Raw genomic sequence first — 24,268 nt, 5'->3', positions numbered from 1 at the left:
TCAGAGGAAACAAAACAGGTCCTGACCAGGTACAAAGCTGAGGCCAGGAAGAAAGCAGGTGTGGGGCTGGGGAGGAGCTGGAGGAGCTGCTGTGTAAAAGGGTCATTTTAGGGGTGGGGACAGGTGTCCAGTCGCTTTGCAAAGTTGTCCCGGAGCACAGAGGTTGAGGGGTAGCTGGAGTTTGGGGGACCTGATTTTGGGGAGGGGTGGCTAGGAGTTCCTGAGGACTGTCAGCGCCGGTGTAGTCGTTTGGCTGAGGTCCCCTCTGTCGCGCGATGCAAGAGGGCGAGTTTGAGGAGCCGCCGAGCGCTGGGGGGTGGAGGGGAGACCGAGCACCCGGAATAAGGGATCTTTAAATGTAGGCGGGGCTTGCGGGGTCGCTGGGGGCGGGGCCGATAGGGCTTAGCCAATTGGCTGCACCGCCCGCGTCGCGCCGCCCCCTCCTCTCCCGGCCCCGGCGGGCGCTCACCGCCCCCCGGCCCCGCCGGTGCACCGGGCGGCGGGGGATGCTCCCGCTGTCGCCGCCGCCGCCACCGCCTCCCCCCGCCCCGCCGCCGCCCGGCCCACCGTCCCGCCGCCGCTGCCCGGCCCCGCCGAGACCCCGGCCCCGGCCCCGGCCCCGTCCTGTGGGTCCTTGTCCGCGCGGGACCCTGTCTCCTCCAGCCTCGTCCGCCCGCCTGAGCCGAGCCCCGCAGGTATGGGCAGGGCTGCCGGGAAGGGAGGCACGTCCGGGAGGGCGACGCGGTTTGGGGCTGGGGACACGGGGAAGGGCATGTGTGTCTGTGCACTGCCAGGTTGAGTGACGAGTCTCGGACCCCCATCCCGGATGGGGCGGGTGCTGGGTTCTCTTTGGGGGGAGAGTCTCCGAACTCCATAGGTACGGTGGGGGGTGTTCTCAGGCTGGAGGCAGTGACCCGAGACTGACTTGGGAACGGGAGCAAGGAGACCCTCGCCGCTGGCCCCTGGATCCAGCAGGCAGGGGTCAGCAAGCCCAGCTCACCTTGGACAGAGGTTGGGGCACCCCGCACAGGGCACTGCCCGCTCTCCGGGAGGGTGGCCCATAGATGTGAGCGCTGATGGAGATGGAGCAGTGTGGAGGGCGCTGGGGGAGGCAGCCTGGGAGGGCAGGGCAGGCTAATTGCACCCTGCTGGCTGCTGGCAGGTCCCTGATGGTGGTGATGGGGGGAATGCCTGAGGGACCAGGCAGCCAGCCAGCACCTCACTGCACCGGTGCTGGGCAGTGCATGGGGAGGGAGGGCGAATGAATCCTGTCCACCCTACAGAGTTAGGGCCCCAGGGTGCTGGGATGGGAGGAGGGGTCCCGGGGTCCGTCCCCACCCTCCACAGGGACACACAACCCACGACTTGTCCACACATCCCAGAAGGTTCCACCATGTGCTGCTCTGGCCGTGGCTTCTGGAGACAGTGTGGTGGGCATTTTGCCTCACAGGGGGTCTGCCTTGGGCACCTTCTCCGGATCCATCTGTGAAGGACCGAGCTTGGTGCTGAGCAGCACTGTGGCAGGGGTCTCCATGGCCACACGCTAAGAGTTTCCACATGAGATCTGGCCACCCTCCCTGATGGGTGGACACCAAGATGCGCTTCACCGAAGAGGCAGCTGAGGAGGTGACTTGGCCCCGGCTGGGATGCTGGGGGGTCCCTCGGCAGCTACTGCAGCCAGCCTGTCCTTTGTAAAAGGCTCACTGGAGTGCCTTTGGGGTCTGTTGGTTTCTTTGTCTTCCTTTTCCGGCTGCCTGCCCGCCTTCTTCAGTCCCTCAAAAGCCCTCCTGAGGGCCCCCGGTCCCACTGGCTCACAGGGTTCCCACAGTGTCTTCTGGGATGGCGTGGAAGGGAGCTCTGCTCACCCTCCGACCCTGGCCTTCAGCGAATGGAGGGCTCAAGCTCCAGACGCATTTGACAGTTTGGGCCATTCCAGGACCCCTCAAAACCGAATGCAACCCATAGGGTGTGTTACTCACCATTTAGGGGCGCTCCTTGGAGAACTTGAGAGACTTCACTAAAAAAAACAACACAGCCTTTAATGGATACCCCAACCTTGCCCAGGGTCTCAGAGGGGCTCGTGGGTCTTTGGGAATCCCTGGGGGTCCTAGGGACCCCAGCTTTAGGTCCAGGTTGCAGTGGGGGCGGGGGAAGTCTACCTGGGAAGGGGAGGGGGCTCTTGTCCCCAGGTCCCTCTGGTCCCACGCAGCCTTTAGAAAAGGACTGCTCTCCTCCTGTGGGTGCTCAGGCAAACCACTTTGTCGTTCTGTTTTCTCGGAGGTCACGGTAGGGCACGGGCACCCATCAAGCCTGTGCCCTGAGCTTTGGGGGCCCTCAAGGATAGGACCGGGCTGGCTCCCTCTCCAGATGGTAGCTCATCAAGAGGGAGTCAGGCAGATCTTGCCACCCACCACCCTCCCTCCCCGCAGTTGGCATTTGGTTCCTGCCCTTCCTGGCTGTGTGACCTTGGGCAAGGCACTGAAACTCTCTGAGCCTTGTCTCCTGTCTATGAAATGGGGTCAGGGATACCACCTGCCTTGCCGAGTGGCGACGGCGATTAAATGTGATCATTCTGATAAAGGGCTCGGCCCACAGTAGGCACCAGGGGCATGTTAACGTGATGGGATGCCTCCGCCCTCTGCTCGCACGGAAGCCCACTCGCCCACTCTCACGCTGCCCAGGGCACCTTAGGACTCAGCTGTCAGGCCACAAGCAGCATGGCCGACTAACAGCTGAATTTGGCCTGTGTATTGGGTGGCTGAGTCACATCCCCAAATTGCATCTTCATTGGTGCATTTCCGAAGGTCGTCTGCAGGCCCCCGCCCCCTCCTGGTCCTGTCTGCCAGGCCACCCAACTCTCCTGCCTGTGCCCCCAGAACCCCCAGCAAGGATTTGCGCTTTCAGGAAGGATAGTGAGAGGGGTGCCTGGGGTTTCCTATTCTCCCAGGCAAGGGCAGGGTCTGGGGCTGCTGTGCTGACAAGCTCCCAGACCCGCCTAGCAGCCAAAAGCCCTTAGGGTGGCAGGCAGGAGGAGCGTAGCACCCCAGTGTTTGTGAGACACACACACAGAGATCAGGGCCAAGGTCAGCCTTATGGACTATGAAGTGCCAAGCTTGCAGAAGGCCAGGCTTATAAACTGATATATCGGGCCCACGTGAGAGGCCAGGCCTTATAAATTGCGGAGTGTCCAGCCACAGGTGGCCACAGCCCGGTGGATGTGATGGGTGGTAGTGGTGAGGGAGGAACATGTTCTAAGACCCATGAGGTCACTCGCCGTGGAAGGAATGTTTCTTGCACTTCTGTGTGCTGGTACCAGCATCTGGGGACACAGAGTGAGCAGGACATACCCAGTCTGGGGGCACTGGACAAGGACACAGTGGTCCTGTGATGCTTGGGCTCTGGCGAAGGTCGCCTCTGCCCTGCCCAGCAGCATGGCTTATCTTGGCGTGTCCTGACATGACAGTTTCTGCACCTGTCACCCCCGGAGCATGGTTTCAGGGCCCGGGAGATGTCCTGTCTGTGCCCACAGTCCCTCTCCCAGTCCCCCAGTGCGTGCTGGCTTAGCCTTTTCAAAGGGGACCACACTTGGCACACGGCTGCCAGGTTTGTTGGGAGAATTTCAACCAGGCAGCGTGGTCCAGAATCTACCCTTAAGGAGATAGTCCCATCACAGCATAGTGCCTCAGTTTCCCCATCTATAAAACTGGCCAAATCCCAGGACCCCCTTCTTGGGGATATTTCAAAGATTTAAGAGAAAATTTGTGTGAAATACAGAGACTAGTATGTAATAGACCGGGGGTGGGGAATGTCCGGGGTAGGGAACAGCCTTATACACTGTGAAGCGCTGGGCCTGCAGGAGACCAGCCCATATAAACTGTGCAGATGGTTAAGGAACATCGGCGGGGTGACAGCAGGGGGCGTGCAAGGTTTAGAGAGTGGGCTGGGGTGGGTCTGCCCAGTCAGAACCCAGCAGACAGGATCGTCGAGGTCCCTGCTGTTGCACATGACACCCACAATACTGCCCTATGCTGCGGCAGTAGCTGAGGATGTTGCGCAATCAACTGCTCCTCGGCCTGGTGGGGAAACTGAGGCTGGCCCAGGGTCACAGGGCCAGGCTGAGCATGTCCCACAGGCCCTATAGATTCAATTCTGGGATCTTCGAGTTAAGTCCCAGATCGCCATGTTGGTCCTGGAATCTGTTTGGAGACCACTGACCTCCCTCCACCCAGGCAGGAGGGAGCTGGGGGTCTCTATCAGCCCCAGCCTCAGTCCCTAATGTTACCCTACCATATCCTGTACCTGCCTACGTGTGTTAAGGCCTTGGAACAGCTTGAGGGGAGGAACTGGGGGCTCAGCAAAGTGAGGTTAAATTGTCCAAGAGCCTGAAGGTCAGTGGGGGACTAGCCCCGGTTGGAATCGCCTCCCGACTGTGCCCCTGCATGACCGCTGCTCCTCCCAGGAAAACTGCCAGGTCAACCCCAGGGCATACAGAAGTGTTTCCTGGGAATTGGCTGTGTGCTGGGCATTGTCGAGGTACTTGGAGACCCAGAAAGTCAGTGGGCAAAGGTCAGATAGAGGGTTTTCCAGGCGGAGGGCACCGCACATGTAAAGGCCTGAGGCAGGACCAAGCTGGTTGGGATAGGTGAGGGGGAGGCCAGTGTTTCTGGAAGAGAGTGATTCTGGGGAGACTGAGAAGGGTGAATGGTGTGGAACTCGGACCCCAGAGGGCCTCCTGGCCACGGTGGGGAGTTTGGTTTTTACGCAATGACACTGGGGAGCCGAGAGCGGGTTTGAGGGTTCTAGCAGGGGAGGGAAATAGGTTGACCTGGATGTTTCTAGAAAGGCAAACCCATGTGTCAGCTGCTCTGAGTTCATGGCCTCCCAGGTCTCAGAGTGGAGTGGCAGCAGTGGTCCCGGCCCTCTGATCAGCTGGCATGACCATGTCCCTCATGCCCCTGCAGGTCAGCGTGGGAGCCCAGCCGCTGAGCCATGCCGGGCCCCAGGCAGCCTGCAGTGAGTCCAGCCCCGGCACCCACATAGTCATGAACAACCACAGCCACAATGGCTGTGGGGGGCGGCCGCTGGGAGGCGGACTGGGGGCCCTGACCCGAGACCCTCCGGACGCCGAGGCCAGCTGCCCCCTGCAGCCCCCGCATAGTTCAGGCCTCCAAGTCGTGGTGGCCAAGAACGAGCTGGGCGGGCTCTCACCCGGCAGCCCCCGAGGGCATCCCCAGGACCAGGAGGAGGAGGAAGACGATGAGGAGGATGAGGTGGTTGGGCAGAGGGGCTCCAAGAGGCCCCCCAACGTGGGCCACCGCCTAGGCCACCGGCGGGTGCTCTTCGAGAAGCGGAAGCGCCTTAGTGACTACGCCCTCATCTTTGGCATGTTTGGCATCGTTGTCATGGTGACAGAGACGGAGCTGTCCTGGGGGGTCTACACGAAGGTAGGCATGGCCCTTGCCCCTGGCACCTCAGGGAAACCCTACCCAGCACCCCACAGAGGCCCTGCCGGGCACACCTGGCTCCCTGTCATCCCTGGGGAATGGAATCAGGGCACATCGGCCCCAGGAGGCGGGGCGGGGGGGGGGGGAGATACAGGGGACCCGGGAGATGGGAGATGGGCGGCGCTCCTGGGGATCCTGCTGTGCCCACTTCCTGGGGTGGCAGGGAGACCGCAGATGGGGGCGGAGGCTCCAGTCCATTCCCCTGCTTGCACCAAGAGCCATACCCTGGCTCAAGGTGGGGTAGGGGATGTCCCCCAGGATATGCCTGGGCTGGGGGAGCTCCAGACAAGGCCTGGGTGGAGAGCAGGGAAAGAGCGTCCCCCCACCCCCCAGCAGTTGGGGCCAGGTTATGAGCCTGGCTGTGGGCCCCTGAGTGCTGCCTGCGAGTGTGTGAGGACAGAGAGAGATCAGGCTGTCTGCCTGTAAACTGTGAAATGCTGTGCCTGTGCGAGAACAGGCCTGATAAACTCTGAAGTGCTATGTCCGTGTGAGGCTAGGCCTTATAACCCGTGACGTACTGAGCCTACAGGAGGCCAGGCCTTACACGTTCGGAAGTCCTATACCCACATGAAGCCAGGCCTTACAAACTGTAAAGCACTGACCCATCTTACTCTAAGCCCAGGCCTAAGAGTAAGGGCAGGAGTGTCGCCTTCCGAGTGAAGGGCCCAGGTATGAGGGTCAGAGGGCTGCCCCGCCCCCTCAGCATCGTCCTGCTATCTGCTCTCTCTCTGCCCAGGAGTCCCTGTACTCATTTGCACTCAAATGCCTCATCAGCCTCTCCACAGTCATCCTGCTGGGTCTGGTTATCCTCTACCATGCCCGGGAAATCCAGGTCAGTGCCCAGCTGGGCTGGGGTACCCCCTCTCCCTCCACACCAGCCACCTGGAAGCCCCGCCCCCTAAACATAAGAGGACCGGTAGCTTCCTTATAGAAAGGGATCTCTGTGAAGACACACCCTTTCGGCCGCTCTAAAGTTTCCTGGAACGTGTGTCTGTGTTTTAATTTGTATTGATTATTTGAGAAAGGGTCTGTCAGAGCGCAGGGTGGGAGGTGGGGGTGAGCTAGGGTCGGGCACACACGGCCCATGTGGAGCCCTGGGGTCTTCCGAGGACTGACAGTGGCGGAAACCAGTGTTATTAGCACCAGACTCCTTTCGTGTTCCATAGGACCCCACATTTAGAAGACTTATCCCAGGCCAGGGAATTTGTTCTTCTGTTGGGGGATTAATCAAAACCAGGCCAGGCTTGAGTCCAGCTCAGGGCATGCCAGGCAGGCGTGCCCACAGAGGTGCCAGGTCCCAGGGACCCCAAAGGTGGTCAGATCTGGCTCCTCACCTCTGGCCTCTGACCCCTGACAGTCTGGCAGGAAGTGGGTGGAGGAAAATCCTACCTGGGTCGCACCCATGTGTAGATGTCTGTGAAGACACCAGGTTGGGCACACGGGAAGGGCCCTGGATGTGGCTGAGGGCAGCAGAGAAGGGGCAGTGAGAACCGAGCTGAAAGGAAGCAGTTCTGAGGGTACAGCCATTGGGAACAACAGTCTGGCAGCTCCTCAAACAGTTACTCACAGAGTTAGTTACCAAATGATCCAGCAAATCCACTCCTAGGTATAGATCCAAGAGAAACAAAAACATCCACGCAAAAACTTGCACACAGATGTGCGTAACAGCTCTCTTCACAATAGCCAGAAAGTGGAAAGAAGTCAGATGTCTGTTAACAGGCTTATGGATAAGCCAAATGTGGTCTATTCATACAGTGGAGTTGCTATTCATTGTATTATTATTTTGTTGTTGTTAATCCTCACCTAAGGATATTTTCCCACTGATTTTTTAGGGAGAGTGCAGGGGAGGGGAGAGGCAGAGGGAACCATCAGAGGGACAGAGACACATTGATTGGTTGCCTCCCTCACGAGCCCTGACCAGGGCCAGGAATCAAGCCTGCAACTGAGGTACATGCCCTTGACTGGAATCGAACCTGGACCCTTTAGTCCACAGGCCGATGCTCTATCCACTGAGCCAAACTGTCCAGGGCTCATTGTATTATTCATATATTTATATATTATTCATTTACTTACTATTCAACCTTAAAAAGAAAGAAGGACGTTTGCACAGCTGAGTGGCTTCAACAAACAGAAGTTTATTTTCTCACAGTTCTGGAGGCCGCAAATCCAAGAGCAGGGGCTGGCAGGACTGGGTCCTGGTGAGGCCTCTCTCCTTGACTTGCAGGCAGCCACGTTCTCACTGTGTCCTCACATGGCTTTCCCCTGTGCACATGTATTCCTGGTGTCTCTTCCTCTTCTTCTTCTTTTATATTTTAATTCTTACCTGAAGATAGGATTTTTTATTGATTTTTAGAGAGAGAGGAAGGGAGAGAGAGAAAAACAGCCATCTATGTGAGAGAGAAACATCGATTGGTTGCCTCTCGCACACATCCTGACCGAGGCTCGAACCCGCAACCATCTGGTGTACGGGACGACACTCCAAACAACTGAGCCACCCGGCCAGGGCTCTTCCTCTTCTTAAAAGGACACAGTCCTATAGTATGATGACCTCATGACCTCATTTACCCTTAATCACCTCTTTAAAGGCCCTGTCTCCAAATACAGTCCCGTTGAGAGTTAGGGCTTCAGCATATGAATTTTGAGGGGACACGATTCAGCCCATAGCAATCCACCCTCTGGTCCATCCCCCAAATTCATGTCCTTCTCCCACGCGAAATGCATTTCACTCCATCCCAATAGCCCCCAAAGCCTTAAGCCATTGCAGCATCAAGTCCAAAGTCTCATTTACATGTCATCTTAGTGAGATCCGGGTGAGGTTAAGGTGAGCTGCTTCTCCAGCAGTGACTCAGACACGAGCTGGCACAGGCCTCGGACAGACATTCCTCTTCCAGAAGGGAGGATCCAAAAGAACAAAGGGCCTGAGTTCTGATCAAGCCTCAGAGCTCGCCAGGCAGATTCCAGGAGCTGAGGGCCCCGCCTTCCAGACCCACTGGGGGGGCAGCGTGGTCCCTGGGCCCTGGAGAGGCCTTTGTGTCTGGCTTCTGCCCCTCAGCCTGATGTTTTCGAGGGCCACCGCTCCGTGGGGTGTGCCAGCGTCCATTCCTCCTTACGGCTGAGTAGCACTCCTTCCTGTGAATGGACACATTGTGTTCATCCTCTGGTCCTTGGATGGACACTGGGCTGTTTCCGCTTCGGCGGTGTCAGCAGTGCGGCTGTGGCTGCCCACGTACAAGCATTTGTTCCGTCTGCTCTCGTTTCTCTTGCGGATCCCGCCTAGGACTGGGGTTGCTGGGTCATGGTCATTCCGTGTTTAACTTTCTGTGGACCACCGGCCCCGTGTTTAGTGTGAAGAGTGGCCAACCCCGGGGTGTAAGGAGTTTTGCCGAGGAGGCGTGTCCTGGTAAAAGTTGAGTGGGAGGGATTTCACCGCGGGTCTCGCTGGGGGGCCCGGGTGTGTGTCTGAGACCCGCCGCTGCCTGTCCGCCCTCCGCAGCTGTTCATGGTGGACAACGGGGCGGACGACTGGCGCATCGCCATGACGTGCGAGCGCGTCCTCCTCATCTCCCTGGAGCTGGCCGTGTGTGCCATCCACCCGGTGCCCGGCCACTACCGCTTCACCTGGACGGCGCGGCTGGCCTTCACGTACGCGCCCGCGGCGGCCGAGGCGGACGTGGACGTGCTGCTGTCGGTGCCCATGTTCCTGCGCCTCTACCTGCTGGGCCGCGTCATGCTGCTGCACAGCAAGATCTTCACGGACGCCTCGTCCCGCAGCATCGGGGCGCTCAACAAGATCACCTTCAACACGCGCTTCGTCATGAAGACGCTCATGACCATCTGCCCCGGCACCGTGCTGCTCGTCTTCAGCATCTCCTCCTGGATCATCGCGGCCTGGACCGTGCGCGTCTGCGAGAGGTGTGTCCTGACCCCCAGCCCCTAACCCGTGAGCCCAGGCCCACCCATGACTTCAGTGGCTCAGAGCTCCCTCAGCCGTCGCTTCTGTCCCCCTGATCCCAGTGAGCCCCAGGCCCACCCATGATCTCAGGTGCCCAGGGCTTCCCTAGCAACCACTCCTGACCCTGATGACCCCAGGCCCTCCATGACTTCCGTGACCCCAGGCTCCTCCCGCCAGCTCTTTCATCCCCTTGATCTCCCCTCCCTGCCCCGTCCAGTTCCTGGCCTCAGTGACTGTCCATAACCCTGGGACTCCAGCCTTGTGTCCCCAACCACCCCTGACCCACACCCCTCTGCGACCCCAGCGCCCTTCCTCCCACTTTCCTCCAGCGGGACTCATGCTCCTCTTTCTCCCAGCCCCTCTACTCTGCGGGCAGCCGGCCTCTGACCTCTGGCCCAGGCAGTGGAGGCGGCAGGCACAGGGATGCCCGCCATCTGCCTGTCTCCACCCCAGTGTAACTTGCTCTCCTTCTCCCCTCTGCCTCCCCGCTGGACTGTAGGGGAAACATGTGAGTCCCAGCTTTGGCCAAGCTGTGTGCGCAGAGCTGCTGCCACCGTGCTGCCCGTGAGGAATTTAAGATTAGCTGCCGAGAGGGGAGGGCATGGGGAGGGGAGGCAGGGTGGCCAGGCTGGCAGGAGCCCGCAGGGGTGGGGAGAGTCCATCTCTGGCGGGCGGGGGATGGGGGGGAGGGGGGATGAGGCAGAGGGGCAGGTAGGATTGAGTCAGGCTCAGGGCAGTGGACAGTGGGAGGCAGGCCATTCTCAGCTTCTGTCCACTTGGGGTCCTTGGGGCTTTGTCCAAGGTGAGGGGAGGAAGAAGGGCTGAGCTCTAGCATCTTGTTTGGGCAGCTGACCCAGGGATCTGGGGTCTGGGGTGAAGGAAAACTGGCCCAGCCTTTAGGACGCCTACTTGGGTTTTGTTCTCAACCGTCCCGGAGGATGGCAGGCCATCAGCCCAAGTTACAGATGGGGAAACTGAGGCTCTCAGGGGCAAAGGGGCATTTCTAAGAGCCTGTTTCTGGTTGTCTCCCAACCCCTGGGGATTCAGGGAGGGAGGGGCTCTGCTGGGCCTCTCAGGGCGGAGGGACACCTTGTCCAGGAGGGGTCTCTCCTGCCTCGTGCCTGGTTGCGGAAGGCTCTGGAGGGGTCTGTTAGGTGGTGCTATGATTGGGCTTCCTGGGGGAGGGATCCCTGGGCTGGACTTGCCCCCCAGGACCTCAGTCCTCAGTCTTCAAGCCCCCCTCCTTGTCATAAAGGCTTACCATTTGGGGGTCACACAGGGCCTCCTTGGACCCCTGATAGGCCCCAATGTCAGTTCCCACAGCCCGTTCCCCACCCTTCAGGGCAGGCTCAGGATCAAGGTCTGGGGGATGAGAGAGGGGCATCCCTCCTCAGGCATCCCTGAGGTCCAGGCTGGATCATTTCAGGGGTGCCCAGGTGGGGGTGGGGAATGGGGCAGGGTGGGGGGCAGCCAATCCTAAATTCTGAGCCCATATTGCTGCTTGAAACCCCCTCGCCTGCCTCCCTCTGCCCCGCAGCTCTGTCCCACCCCTACCTCACCTCCCGCATGCCCCCCTCCCTGGTCCTGGGGGTTCTGCAGCACCCACCATGGCTGGAGAGCCCCCTCCTGCCTCCTGAGTTGGGGGTGCTGGTGTCCCCAGAGTTGGAGGCTGAGGCAGCTTGGGGTTCAGGTACCTCAGTGAAAGAAGGGGGTCAGTTTCTGTCCCCTGCACCCGGCAAGCAGCAGGGAGCCCCCCAGAGGGGCGGAGACTCCCCAACACCAGACCTGCTGTGACGGCTCCATCCCCCCCGCTCCCACTGGGGCTTCCCTTCCATCTCCTCCCCCCCCTTGAGCCCCGGCCCAGCCCCCGCCCACCGCAGTGAGGGGCCCACCTCCTCCGTGCCACCATGGTTGGCCTCTTACCCTGAACCCTTTCCGTAGAGGTCTTTGCCCGCTGGCGGGGGCTTCAGGTGGCCTGGGGCCTGCTGAGGAGGGGGTTAGTTGGAAAGGGCTCCCCAAGCTGAAGGGGCCTTGCAGGCTGGGGGCTGGCCTAGAGCAGAACCTTGAGCTGCCCCCTGACCCAGAGAACAGCCCCTCGGCCCCCGGCCTGGGCCGACACAGGTGTAACCTGTCCATAGCCTGTGTGGCCAGGGTCCCAGGCCAGGCTGTGCTGGGGACAAAGCAGTGTGCTGTGCAAGGCCTTGGGGCCTGTGTCCCCCCCACACACATCAAAAGTTTAGCCCCAGGCCTCTCCCAGGGCTAAGTATGCTGTCCCCTCTCTCCTTACCCCCAGATCAACCCAGGCCTGGGGTTGGGGTGACTGGTCTGCCCTCCACGTATCCCTCTTCACCCAAGTCCTGGAGCATGATTCTTCAACCCCCGTCTCCCCGACAGACCCCTCCCTCAGGCCCGGCTGGCTAGGGAAGTTCTTCCTGGTGTCTGATGTGAATCCTCACCTCCACTCCCTGCCGCTTCTGGTGCCCATGGCCACCCGTGTCCACGCCTGTCTGTATGTCTGTCTATGGGAAAGGTAGCCGGTGGACATGCGTGGACACATGTGGACGTACCCTCGCCCGGACCCTCTGCTCTGTGGCCAGGGCTGGAGCAGCAGCTTTGGGGTCGGTGAAGGGAGCCCAGGAGGATTTGGGTGCCCTCTGTCCCGGAAGCACCCCCCCCAACCACGCCTTTATCATGGGAGCCCTCGGAGTGGCTGGCTCCCTGATTCAAGGCACTGCCCAGCGGGTGTGATGACGGAGGAGGGACCAGTGTGGGCTGACCAGCCCTCCCTACTCTCCCCAGGTACCACGATAAACAGGAAGTGACCAGCAACTTCCTGGGGGCCATGTGGCTCATCTCCATCACCTTCCTCTCCATTGGCTACGGAGACATGGTGCCACACACGTACTGCGGGAAAGGCGTGTGCCTGCTCACCGGCATCATGGTAAGGCGGGGCCCTTGGACATCCCCCCCCCACCCCCCGACAGGGAGGTCACCGTCACAAGCTGTACCGCACAGACAGGCGTTTGTTCTTGCAAACACATGACGCCACCCCACCACCATTCCCTGTCCTCCTGCAGGAGGAAGGGCCGTCACAGAGGCTCCGCACAGCCCCATCTCGAACGCACTGTCCCCACTGCCACCACCTCTTGAAACCCGAAGCCCAGTTGCTCTGTTCCTCTTCACTTCTCCCTCCCTCCTGTCTGGACGCCGCTGGGGGTCGGCTTCCTCCTGCCTCCCCACCAGGCCGCCCTCCTGGCCGAGCTGAGCGGCCCAGCCCCTCTTGTGAAACGGCAGCGTGCACTTTGCTTATGATATTTTGTGACAGTGGAAGGGGGGAAGTAAAGCTCAGCCAATCCCTCCCCCTCTCCCAGCAAATGAACTTTCCAAACAAACAAAACACTCAGATAAATGAGTTTAAATCCAGAAAACCCTCAGTGAAATGGAAAAGCCGTGTTCTCTTCTCTGGGATGCGGCTCCTTCCAGAAAACCAGTTTCATGTCCAGCCTACAGCTCACTCCCAGCCCTCGCCCGCAGCACACACACACACGCACACGGTCATGCTTGGGTCCCTTTTAGCTACTCTGTTAGCTCTCTCCTGTTCCACCTGTGCCCAGCGCGCCCCCTCCCGGTCACTGCTCACACACATCACCGGACACTCTCACCAATCACGTGCTTCCCTGTTCTTGAACTTCAAGGTCTCCCAGCAGGGCTGCCTCTGAGCCCAGCTCTTTTGCTCAGCCTGGCCGCTGTGCTGTTGTGCAGAGCGGTCATCTGTTCTCTTTCCTTGCCGTGTAGTCCGCCACATGCAGGTCCCCAGCCTGTGGCTTTTCCCCTAATCACAGGGCTTTTCCTGAGAACAGGCTCATGGGTCCTCCCAACACCCTTGCCCTGATCAGGAACCCTCATCAGGGTTTCCTTGGCGGGTGCCTTGGTGCCCACCTCACCAAGCTGGGCATGGTGGCCAACCAGGAGAGTTTGACAGTGTCCCTGGCCCTTGTCCACTCCTCCCCATAAGTGTTTCCTTCCACCCCTGAGAAAAATTGAACTAGTGCCAGCCACACCCCCAGCCCCAGCCCTCAGGGCCCAAGCCGGGGTTTCTCCCTCCTCCACCCTGTACTCAGCAGCCGCAGGAGGAAGCAGCTGGCTGGTGAAGCACCAGGGACAGCCTCCAGCGCAGGCAGAGAACCAACTTCTGGCTCCATCTCCAGCCCCTGCCACCTACTTCCTGGTCACTTCTGTGGCTGATGACACCTCCTGAGTGTCCTAGGCTCCCTGGACCCCACTTCTCAGTGGCAGAACCTCCCGCTCCCCCACTTCCTTCCTCCTGTGTTGCCTTTTGCTGCCCCCCTCCGTTACCTACCCTTCCCTCCTCCTTGGCGCCTCACTCCTGCCCCCCGTCCCTCCCAGCAGCCCCCAGTGACCTCCTTTTCAGGCTGGGCTGCCACTAAGGGCATCCTGGGGAGAGTGGTGGCACCCACCAGGGAACCCACATGAGGAGGCGTCCTTCCCCACTTCCCGCCTGCTGGGACCTGTGCATTGCCTCTTCCCTTCTGCAGATGCCCCACTGTGGGCAGCTGGTTGGCCCTCCCCTGACACGTCCCTTCTCGCTGTCAGCTGACCCTCGTTACCGATCAATAACCTGTTAGCCCAGTCTCTGTCCCCAATACCCAGACCCAAAGCCCTGGCAGATCCTAAATCCTCCCACTTCCACGGTCATCGGCCCCAAACTTGCCTGCAGATCCTGCTGTTCCTCCTCCCTTTCTTATCTCGGAGCCTCAGTTTCCCCCTCTGCCCAACGGAGATACGAATGGAGTTGTTGGGATAAAATGAGCTGATCTGTGGGACACGCTCCCCTGACATTTGACGGATAAAGCACATGGGGTCGGGCGTCAGTGAACTCTGTGCCAACACTGCAGGCGGGAAGGGTAAAGTCAAAGGTGGGATCAGGACAGGCTTCCTGGAGGAGGGGGCGTGTCCTGCTTTGGCCTGGGATCCCCATAAAGCAGGATGTTGATGTGCTCCCACCCTCCTCACGCAGGGGGCGGGCTGCACAGCGCTCGTGGTGGCTGTGGTGGCCCGGAAACTGGAGCTCACCAAGGCAGAGAAACACGTGCACAACTTCATGATGGACACACAGCTCACCAAGCGGGTAAGGGTGCCAGCCCCCTCACGGCCGCCTCTGCTCCTGAACATCAGGGGCAGACCCTCCCCGCCTTCTGCCCATTGCAGGCGCACCCATGTGCCCACAGGTCACCACCCCGCCCTGTGCATGCCCACACCGCACTGGGCTCTGCCGTGTGTGAGAACGCCCATGAGCGGTGCACAGAGACGTGGTGAAGGCCACAGGTGTCCACCTGTGTGTCCAGTCACAGCCCCGCCGCGGGCCAGGCAGTGAGAGGCAGGAATGATGGGACCAGGCAGCCAAGTGCAACTTACAAACTGACCTTGGGAGGTTGGCCTCACTGTGCCTCGGTTTCCCCAGTGTGAAATGGGGAACTGCTCTTTCTCTGGCCCCAGGTGAAAAATGCCGCCGCTAACGTTCTCAGGGAGACGTGGCTCATCTACAAACACACCAGGCTGGTGAAGAAGCCAGACTACGCCCGGGTTCGGAAACACCAGCGTAAGTTCCTCCAAGCCATCCATCAGTAAGTCCAGCACCTTTCCCACTCACGTTTCTGTGTCCGCCTGGGGCGGAGGCAGCGTGACACCCCCCACGGGAAGAGGCCGAGGGCCAGGCCAGACAGCCCAGCCTGGCCTCATCATGGCCCTCCATGCTAGGTGGTCAGTTGACTGGGGCCAGCAGCTTCTGTTGGATGGGGTAGTGGGGATGGCCAGAGGGAGACATATGATGGGCCCGCATTCGTCCAGGGAAATCACCTTTGATAAGGCATGCAGTCCATCCAACATAAATGGCAAGAAGCATATTTTACTCCCTGGGATAGCCCAAATGATTGTACCCCGTAGACACTGAAGCAATGTCCCCTTTTGCTTTGGCTGGCAGGAAGCTCAGAATCTGTGGCCTGATCTATAAGCTCGTGTGGAATAATTAGAAATTACTTAATTTCCTCTTTTGTCCCTTTGTCCTGAGAATTACTTATTCAAGTAGTTCTCATCCTTGGCTGATCGTTGGAGTCACTCAACTGGCTTTTAAAAATCCTACAGGCCACACCCACCACCAGTTACACTACAGCCTGGGATTAGCCTGGGCTTAAGCTTAAGTTCCTCAGGTGAGTCAGATGTGCCGCCAGAGTTGGCAGCTTTTCCTGTAACGGGCCGGATCGTAAATCTTCCCCGCGCCGTGGGCCAGATCGTCTGTCTCTGCTCGGCTCTGCTGTGGTGACAGGAAGGCAGTGGAGATGAGGGGTGTGTCTGTGCTCCAGGTTATTTTCCAAACAGGCATCCGCCAGGTTTGGCTCACAGGACATGAAATCTCACAGGATATGAAATGCCAGTTACTGTCCACTAAAAATATCATATGAGCTGCATGTGTAATTTCACATTTCTTAGTAAGCCACATTTTTTTAAAAAAGCAAAAGGAAGCAAGTAAAATAAAATTAATATATTTATTTAGTGTATCCAAATTATTATTATTTTAACATGTGATTAAGATTTAAAAAAATCATTGAGATACTTTATAAAGTTTGTTGTACTAAATCTTCAAAGTCCATTGCATATCATCTTACACTTAGAGCTTGTTTTTATTCGGACTAACCACACTTCAAGGGCCACATATAGGATGCATGAGACAGCACCCTGTCTAGAATTTACACAGCTCCAAATTCTGTGGGGTTGAGTCACATGGCACCTGTGATTTAAAAGAGTAAAAACATGTTCTTAGGCACTTTTCAGAATGAGCCTCTTGAAGAGAGTTCCCACGTCTCAGATCACGAGAAAACCCATTCACAAGTGGCTTCTCCTCGGTGACCGAGAGGGCTCCTGCCCCCAGAGCTCGCAGGCCAGACTCAGGGGCTGATGACTTAGAGTGAGGTGAACAGGGTGAGGGTCTGAGCTAGTGCAGCAGGAAGGCAACCGACTCAACCATAACCAAGAGGCCGCACAGGGGACACCAGTGTGAGTGGTGGGATGGGGAGGTGGATAGAGCAGGGAGCCCAGGTGCGGCTGGGGCAGCCCAGAGCCGGGGCGTCCAGAGGTAAAGGAGAATGACCCCTTCCCAGGGAGAGACCAGGCCATGGGAGGAGAGGCTCACCAGCTGGGCTTTAATGGTTTAATTCCGTTCAATCATGTTTACCTCTTTTTTAGAAACAGCTTTATTGGGGTACAATTGACATAGTCAACTGCACCTGCTTAAAGTGTACAGTTCGATGAGTGTTAACATATATTCACACCCATGAAACTATCATCACAGTGAAGATAACGAACAGATCCATCCCCCCAAAAGTTTCCTTATGCCGCTTTCCATCCTTGCCTTTTAACTGGAGAGTTTAGTTCCTTTACATGTATTGTGTTTGCTGTTATAACTGGGTTGCTTCCTAATGATAATGATCCCCACTCCCCAGGACTTCGGGAGGTCTAAATGAGACGATTCGCAGAAATGCCTGGCATGGGCCCCAGCACAGAGCAACCTCTTGGTAGCACATAGCGTCCCCCTCACCCCCAGCCCCTGCTCTCTGCCTCTGCTTCCACCACCATCTGAACACCCGGGAGAGGAGCTGGTATCCATTGACTTCACCGTGCCCAGGTGTTAGTCCTGCCTCCTCACAAGACTTTGAGACCCTTGAGGACAGGGACCTCTCCTTGCTGACTCTCCCATACTTATTAGCTGACCACTGGTTCCCAATCCGGTCTCTCCCACCGAACAGTGGGGCCTGGACAGGTGACTACACTACTCCAAGTATCTAATGTGTAAAGTGGAGATGATGGTGATGTGCCTCTTTCCCAGGAGGGTGACACCGATCGAACACAGTCCAGACGACCGATGACTCACCTGGGCCTGACTGCCACACTGTGTTTTCTAAATATAGGAACTGGAATTGTTGGTACTTCCACCCTCGATCTGGTCGTTTTGTCATTCCACAAGCATTTCCTGCACCAGCCGGTGGGGGACAGTAGACGTGGCCCCGCCCTGGATCTTGCCCTATGGGATGTTCCAGAAAGTTCTTTGGGGAAAGCAGGAGTATGAGAACTGAGGAGAGCCAGGTCTGGGGAGAAGGCACCTGCTCTGTGAATGATCTGTGACCATCTCTTCTGGGGCAGGACTGTTGCACTCACCTTTAGATCCCCCTGCACCCCCACCCCCCACCAAAACCAGTAGCCCTGTAAGAACAGATGATGAAGTCGAGCAAGTGTGCAGTAGGGCCTGAGCGTGGATAAGATCTGAGTTGGAAACTGAGAGGCAGGCTGCATACCAAGGAGTGCCCACAGCTTGAGGAAGGCAAGGCGGTGGGCACGAGCACGTGCCAGGGAAACGAGGTCTGCTCTGCACGCATGAGGCAGCCGGGCACGTCCTTGAGCTGGAGAGGCCCCCGAAGGGAGCGCTGTGTGCAAAGCCAGAGGAAAGGAAGAGGTGGTCTCGGAGGAGACGGAGTGGGGAGTGTGCGTGTCTCCGTGGCTGTAATAAGTGGGTGGTTTGAAGCGGCGGAATTTATGATCACTGTCCTGGAGGCCAGAAGACCAAAATCCAGGTGTCAGCAGGGCCCTGTTCCCCCTGAAGGTGCCAGGGAGGATCTGTTCCAGGGCTCTCTCCTGGCTTCTGGCAGCGGCCGACGTTCTGAGCTGACAGATGCATCGCTCCAATGGTCATTGTCATGAGCTGTTCTTCCTGCGTCTTCATACTGTCCTCCATCTGTGCGTGTCTGTGTACAGACTCCACCTTTTGTATAAAGACACCAATCATTGGGTTAGGGTTCCCCCTGGTGAAACCAGGTCACATACTGAGGTCCTAGGGGTTAGGATTTCAATATATCTTGTGTGGGGAACACCATTCAACCCGGATGACAGAAAGGTTATAGAGAAGCCAAGAATGACTCCCCAGGAAGGCACGTCAGGGCTCCTCAGCAGCCTTCTGGGGCCATCTGTATTCACCTCCATTTCTCCAGGCTGAGGGCTGGGTCTGGGGGGCCCGGCAGTATTCAGCATGGTGGGCCCTAAGGGGCCTCCCCATGCGTCCATCGCATGTGGGCACACGGGCTGAGTTTGGACCAGTGAAGAAGAGTCTTACCTGGAACCACTTTCCTGGCCAGTTTAACTACAGAGGCATGGAGAGGAGGGGCGAGGACACACAGGCCCATGCCCCACACCTCGGGCAGCTATTGGAGGCCAGGGGCATAGAGGCTGACCAGATCCTGCCAGGGTGTTACCAGCCATTGGCTTTGCCACTATGAGCCTCAGTTTCCCCCTTAGGAAACATCATGGGTATAGTTTCCTGGACTAAAAGTCACCTCTAGGGCCAGGTGCCTGGCACAGGTTGGCAGACGGCAGAGTTGCAGAGCGAGGGCAGCTGCATTTGTCCTGGCCGGGGCTGGGTGGATACTGCTCGAGGGAGGGGGCAGAGGACAGATGCATCTCTGGGGGGCTGGCACTGCCCTCTCAGAAGCTGAGCCCCTCTGCAGAGCAAGGGCAACAGCCCCTCGGGTCCAGGGGTCGGCATGTGGGAGGATGGCAGCATTGGGCATGAGCTGCCCACCAAGTGCTGAGATTAAAATTGCCCTGTGATTTCTCTCTGCTCCACCGGGTCCTGCCAGAGCTCAGAAGTAAGTCTCTCCCTGAGGGTCAGGGGTGCATGGTGGTCATGGGTCAGGGTGCATCCTCGGGGTAGCTCCTGGAGGCGGCCAGGGTTTGTGTCCACCCTGCAGACCAGTGCAGGCTTTACCGAGACATCCTGCCTCGGGCCCTGTGGACATAGCCAGACGGTGGTCACTTGGGTGGTGGCGGAGCTGCCTCCCAGGCCCTGCTGCCCCCTACATGTGGGGAGGGAGGGGGCTGCAGGGGGCCAGGCCCCAACCCCCACCTCATCTCCCCACTGCATGTCCCACAGGGCAACCCTGGGTGGGGCAAGTGCATGAAGGACTCCCCCATCCCCCCAACAAATGCATCCTCCACACAACCCCACCCACCCGCCTGTCCCCAGGCTCCGGAGTGTGAAGATTGAGCAGGGAAAGCTGAACGACCAGGCCAACACACTCGCAGAGCTGGCCAAGGTGAGCAAGGTGGGGCCAGGTGGGGTGGCTCCCTGGGCCGGTCTGGGCTGGTTGGGTCTCTGGGGAGAAAAGGGGGCATTTCTGTAAAGGACAGGGCACAGCTCCTGCCGAGGGAGGGACAGCACCGGGGTTCTCAGGGCAGGCAGGTGACACCGGCAAGGGATGCAGGGCGGCAAGAGCCACCAGGGAACACCAGCCCTGTCTGCAAGGGTCCATCGTGACCAGAGGCTCTGACTGTGAGAGGAACTCCGGGAATCTACATCTGTAAAAGCTACTTTTAACATCGGCAGTAGTTTCATTTTTAAAAAATATACTTTTATTGATTTCAGAAAGGAAGGGAGAGGGAGAGAGATAGAAACATCAATGATGAGAGAGAATCATGGATCGGCTGCCTCCTGCATGCCCCCTACTGGGATCGAGCCCGCAACCTGGGCATGTGCCCTGACTGGGAATCAGACTGTGACCTCCTGGTTCATAGGTTGATGCTCAACCACTGAGCCAAGCCGGCAGGGCTAGTGTTATTTTTTTTTAATTAATATATAAGAAAATAGTATATATGGGCAAAATTGATGATGTGGTACTTTTGCTGTGGATATAAATTCAAATAATAGCACCAACAGGAAGCTCAGCGCCTTTTAGGAAATTAAAGTTGATTCCACAAGCTCAGTAGATCAGTTTGTGTCACAAATGGATCTATTTGTTGGTTCAAACATCAAGTCCTACCCTCCTCCTGCTTTTCTCTTAGAATGTGTTCACACGATTCAGAACTTGCTCCTGTCAATGCTGCATACTTCATAAATAGTTCATGTGTGAGCTTAGCCCATTGGTCCCACTCCCTAGTCAGTTATCAGGTAGGGGCTGCTTTAATGTTATCTTTAGAAGATGTTAAGTCCTATTCTATTTCACTTCTTATACCCAGCTCATTGTGGACTCGCTCTCTTCCTCATTTCAAGAGATTGCAAAGTAATTTAATATTAACCTACATAAAATTAACTTGGAAGGGAACATTACAGAGGAAAAAAATTCTAGAACCCTGAAGAAATAACTCATCCCGGCTGGCGTGGCTCAGCGAGTGGTTGGGCGTGGACCTATGAGCAGGAGGGCACGGTTGCATCCCCATCAGGCACATGACCGGTGGCAAGCTTGATCCCCAGCAGGGGATGTGCAGGAGGCAGCAGATCGATGATTCTCATCATTGGTGTTTCTGCCTCTCTCTCCCTCTCCCTTCCTCGCTCTGAAATCAATAAAAACATGTTTTAAAAATAAACCAATCAATTGCTAGTAGAAACTAGAACATAACCCTAAGAGAATATAAAAATCATTGGCCAACTAATTTGATGTCATATGAGATTATAGCAATAAATATGAAATGCCTTGGAAAAACTCAGATACTAGGAATTATAATTTGAATTATCCATATTACACTTCTTTAGCACGAATTATTGAAATTTTAATTTTTAAATTATATAAACCTTGTAATCATGGTGGTATACTCTCAAAATACATTGTACAAAAGCTTCTTTGAATTCAGTCCTTAATTAGATTGGATTATATGGGTTTCTAATTTTTTTTAATTAAACAAGGTTAAAATGTTTTCCAATCAAATTTTTCTGCTTTCCTTTCCAAGGTTGCTAATTTAATTGGTATTTCTCTGGCAAAAATAAAATATATAGGGTGGCCCATAAAAATGTGTACACACTTTACAGCTAATAGCTCAATGGTGTTTCTTTTCAGATTTAACCCATTGGAATTAATTATTCAAAGTGTGTATACATTTTTGGGGACATCCTGTATATCCTAAATTTAAAACAATTTTTTTTAAATCTCAGAGAGGGCCAAAATGAACCACCCCAGTGTTGGATGCCTCCAGATATTACCGTCTGACCCTGGGGACTGTGGTTCCTGAGGCAGGCTGGGGTGGAGGTCAGGGGCCCTAGGAGGGGCTCCGAGGGGTTTGTCCTCCCCCAGGGGGTCAGCCTGCTGGGAACAGAAGAAAGGGTGGAGGGCACGGAGGAGGGCAAAGGTGTGGAGTGGCTGGGAGAGTCTGCAGTGTGTAATCGGCGCCTCGTCCTATTTCTCTCCCGCGGAGCGAGGGGTTGGGGGTGCTTTCCCCCCTCGGCCAGACCTGCCCCTGCAGTCCTCCCCTCCAAAGCCTAGGAGGGGCGGAGGACTCCGGTTCCCGCCTGCGGGTCTGGCCACCGGGAGCTGGGGTGAGAGACGCAGGGCGATGTTGTAGCGCCACCTGGTGGCGAGAGTGGATCCTTCTGAACAGTAGCCCTGGCCCGTGCTGGCTGCCCTGTGGGGAGTAGTAAAGGTGGTGGGGACACCTGTTGCCCATCAAACAGCGATTATGGCTGTCGTGTTCCTGGGTCTGTGACTGGGTCAGACCCTCTGGATACTCGCCTCCCTCCAGACCCCTGTGCAACCCCTCATCTATGTCTGTGTTATGTGGCAGTTCAGTCCCTCAGGGCAGCTCTGGTCACATCCACCCTCCCCAGTACAGCCCTTGGCCTTTCCCAGGCCTGCTGGCCCCAGCTTGTCATTTAACTTGTCTGTCCCTCACCTATTCTCCCACCATTTCCTGGGATCTAGCAGGAGACCTGCAGGGCTGGGGATGTCCTCACAGTTGCAACCGTCTGTGTGTGTGTCTGTCACTCCCTGTCTCACTCAGCCTCTTCTCTCCCACCTCTGTCTCTCACAGACGCAGAATGCCATGTACGACCTCATGTCCGAGCTGCACGCCCAGCACGAGGACCTTGAGGCCCGCCTGGCTGCCCTCGAAAGCCGCCTGGATGCGCTGGGCACCTCCCTGCAGGCCTTGCCTAGCCTCATCACCCAAGCCATACACCCACTTCCCCCACCCCTGCCTCCCCAGCCTGGCGCCCCAGACCAGGCAGCCCAGAGCTCCCCCTGCCGGTGGCCACCCATGGCCCCTTCAGACTGCGGGTGATGGCCATGCCCACCACCGGACCCCACAATCTTGGCCATTGTGTGGCCGCCACCTCCACACCATCCAGGAAGGCCGGTCTAGTTGTGCCTCTTGGAGTATAAGGAGCCAGAGCTGAACTGGGCTGAGTGGCCAGGGGCCCGTCCCACCCAGACTGTCTGGACAGGGGTGGCTGCTGCCTGCTTTCTCCCTGATTGGTTCCTCTGGCTCCCTGGCCCCCTAACTCTCCCCAGGCCCCCGGTGGGCTCAGAACAGCAGGGAGAGGGGTCCTTGCCAGTTCTTAATAAAGCAGGACCCACCCAGTGGCCGCCTGTCGTGTGTAGCTGGGGGACACTCGTAGTCACAATATGGGAGGTGGACACCTGGTCTGGGGTCCCAGAATGGATATGGGAGTTAAGGTGAGCCAATCTCCATCATATCCTAGCCTGGTAGCCTCCTGAGCCCGAGCCTGAGGACGGCTGCACCAATCCCCCCTGGCACTGGTAGCGGGGCCTGCAGAGGATGTGGCCCCGCCCCCACAGGAGGCATTGGAGAGTCAGGCACCCTTCCCTCTGACCAGCTGGCTTTGCTGGAGCACCCACTGTGGGCCAGGTGCCAAGGAAGCACAGTCCAATAAGGGAGTTGACACGGGTGAGGAGGGCTGTTCGGTCTTCTTTGGACATGTATTGAGCACCTGCTGTATTCAGGGAATGTGAGGTAAATGATCACACTGACTCTTTACCAGAACCTGACCGGGTGGGATAGGGAAGCCAGCTGCCTGGGGCTATAAAGTGAGGAGTGGTGAGCCAGGGCTCACACTTGGGGACCCACTGGCCACCATGAAGAACCCAGACTTGGGGGAGGACACTTCGGGGGGGGGGGGCTGGTGTGAGTTGGGGAAGGTGTGGTGCAATTGTGGGGTTAAAGTGGCCCATTTGGGGGTGGGTGGGAAGGGAAGGTTCTGGACAGAAGTAGAATCAGAACGATCCCTCCAGGCCTTGGGCTCAGGGTGCTGGGGTCAGGCAGGGGGCAGCAGGCACTAGGCAGATGCTGGGCCCTGAAGGGGGTGGAGAGGGAAACCCTGGCTCCTGCAGAGGCTAATCTGGGCCCAGCAGACAGCCCAGGCCCTGGCAGCCTCTGATAAGCCATTGGCACCTGGCTGGGGGAGATAGGTTGGGTGCAAGAGAGATGGGTGTGGAGAGGTGCCAGTGGGCTGCTGTCAGACCTGGGTTCGAGTGGTGACTCTGCCGTCCCTGGGTACCTCTGGCAGTGGCTGCCCCTCTGGGGGCCTCTGTTTCCTTATCTGTGAAATCCAGTGAGGAGAAAAGGGTGCCCACCCTTGGGTGCAGCCAGTCTGGTGGAGGAGCCACAGTAGACACCTGGCAGTCACAAACACAGAGATCAGAGCCATAAAGAAGTAAACACGGCCAGAGCATGGCTAGGGGACTGGGAGGTAGATCTGGGGAGGGTGTTCCTAGCAACAGAACAGCCTGTGCAAAGGCCAAGAGGCAAGACGTGAGCTTGGTGTGTGTGGGGAACAACCAGTGGGTGACAGGGGCGGGAGGAGGTGACAGGGGGGCTGGGGCAGCACCCAGGGCCAAAGGTGCCAGGTGGGGGACCTGTGAGACCACAAGGCACAGCTCGGGGCTGCCCCACACATCCAGCCACATCCGCCCCCGCCCCGCCCGCCTCTGACTCATCAGCGCCGACCCTGCAAAAACAGGGCCCG

At 57.7% G+C, this 24,268-nt stretch overlaps 1 protein-coding gene and 1 long non-coding RNA gene across 4 annotated transcripts; one reads left to right on the top strand and one right to left on the bottom strand.

Annotated features, from left to right (window-relative positions):
• Positions 1 to 462: 462 nt before the first annotated feature.
• On the top strand, positions 463 to 22,865 carry KCNN1 (potassium calcium-activated channel subfamily N member 1). 2 transcript variants are annotated; one of them, XR_009452939.1, is made up of 9 exons: positions 463 to 695; positions 4,962 to 5,444; positions 6,241 to 6,336; positions 8,998 to 9,416; positions 12,256 to 12,397; positions 14,495 to 14,605; positions 14,974 to 15,076; positions 19,544 to 19,613; positions 22,315 to 22,446. XR_009452939.1 is itself a non-coding variant. In XM_059696245.1 (9 exons), exons 1-9 carry the CDS (start codon positions 507 to 509, stop codon positions 22,561 to 22,563), a joined length of 1,887 nt encoding a protein of 628 aa, XP_059552228.1. In that variant the 5' UTR covers positions 463 to 506; the 3' UTR covers positions 22,564 to 22,865. The 2 variants fall into 2 exon arrangements, 1 of the variants encoding a protein (XP_059552228.1); XM_059696245.1 differs by having other exon boundaries at positions 14,974 to 15,101; positions 22,315 to 22,865.
• Positions 16,268 to 24,260, bottom strand: LOC132234819 (uncharacterized). 2 transcript variants are annotated; one of them, XR_009452941.1, is made up of 2 exons: positions 23,765 to 24,260; positions 16,268 to 19,672 (listed from the first exon to the last, which is right to left on the bottom strand). It is a non-coding gene; the product is annotated as an uncharacterized LOC132234819 (long non-coding RNA). The 2 variants fall into 2 exon arrangements; XR_009452940.1 differs by lacking the exon at positions 23,765 to 24,260 and adding an exon at positions 21,491 to 22,323.
• Positions 24,261 to 24,268: the final 8 nt, after the last annotated feature.

The sequence above is a fragment of the Myotis daubentonii genome, chromosome 5 (genome assembly GCF_963259705.1).
Source record: "Myotis daubentonii chromosome 5, mMyoDau2.1, whole genome shotgun sequence".
Classification (NCBI taxonomy): Eukaryota; Metazoa; Chordata; class Mammalia; order Chiroptera; family Vespertilionidae; genus Myotis; species Myotis daubentonii.
The sequence above is the reverse complement of the archived record's forward strand: the minus strand, read 5'-3'. Positions and strand labels throughout refer to the sequence as shown.

Coding starts and splice junctions, on each gene's coding strand:
- KCNN1 (XM_059696245.1), top strand. CDS start 507: ATGCTCCCGCTGTCGCCGCCGCCGCCACCGCCTCCCCCCGCCCCGCCG. Junction 9,417..12,255: donor ACCGTGCGCGTCTGCGAGAG/GTGTGTCCTGAC, acceptor TACTCTCCCCAG/GTACCACGATAAACAGGAAG. Junction 14,606..14,973: donor ACACACAGCTCACCAAGCGG/GTAAGGGTGCCA, acceptor CTCTGGCCCCAG/GTGAAAAATGCCGCCGCTAA.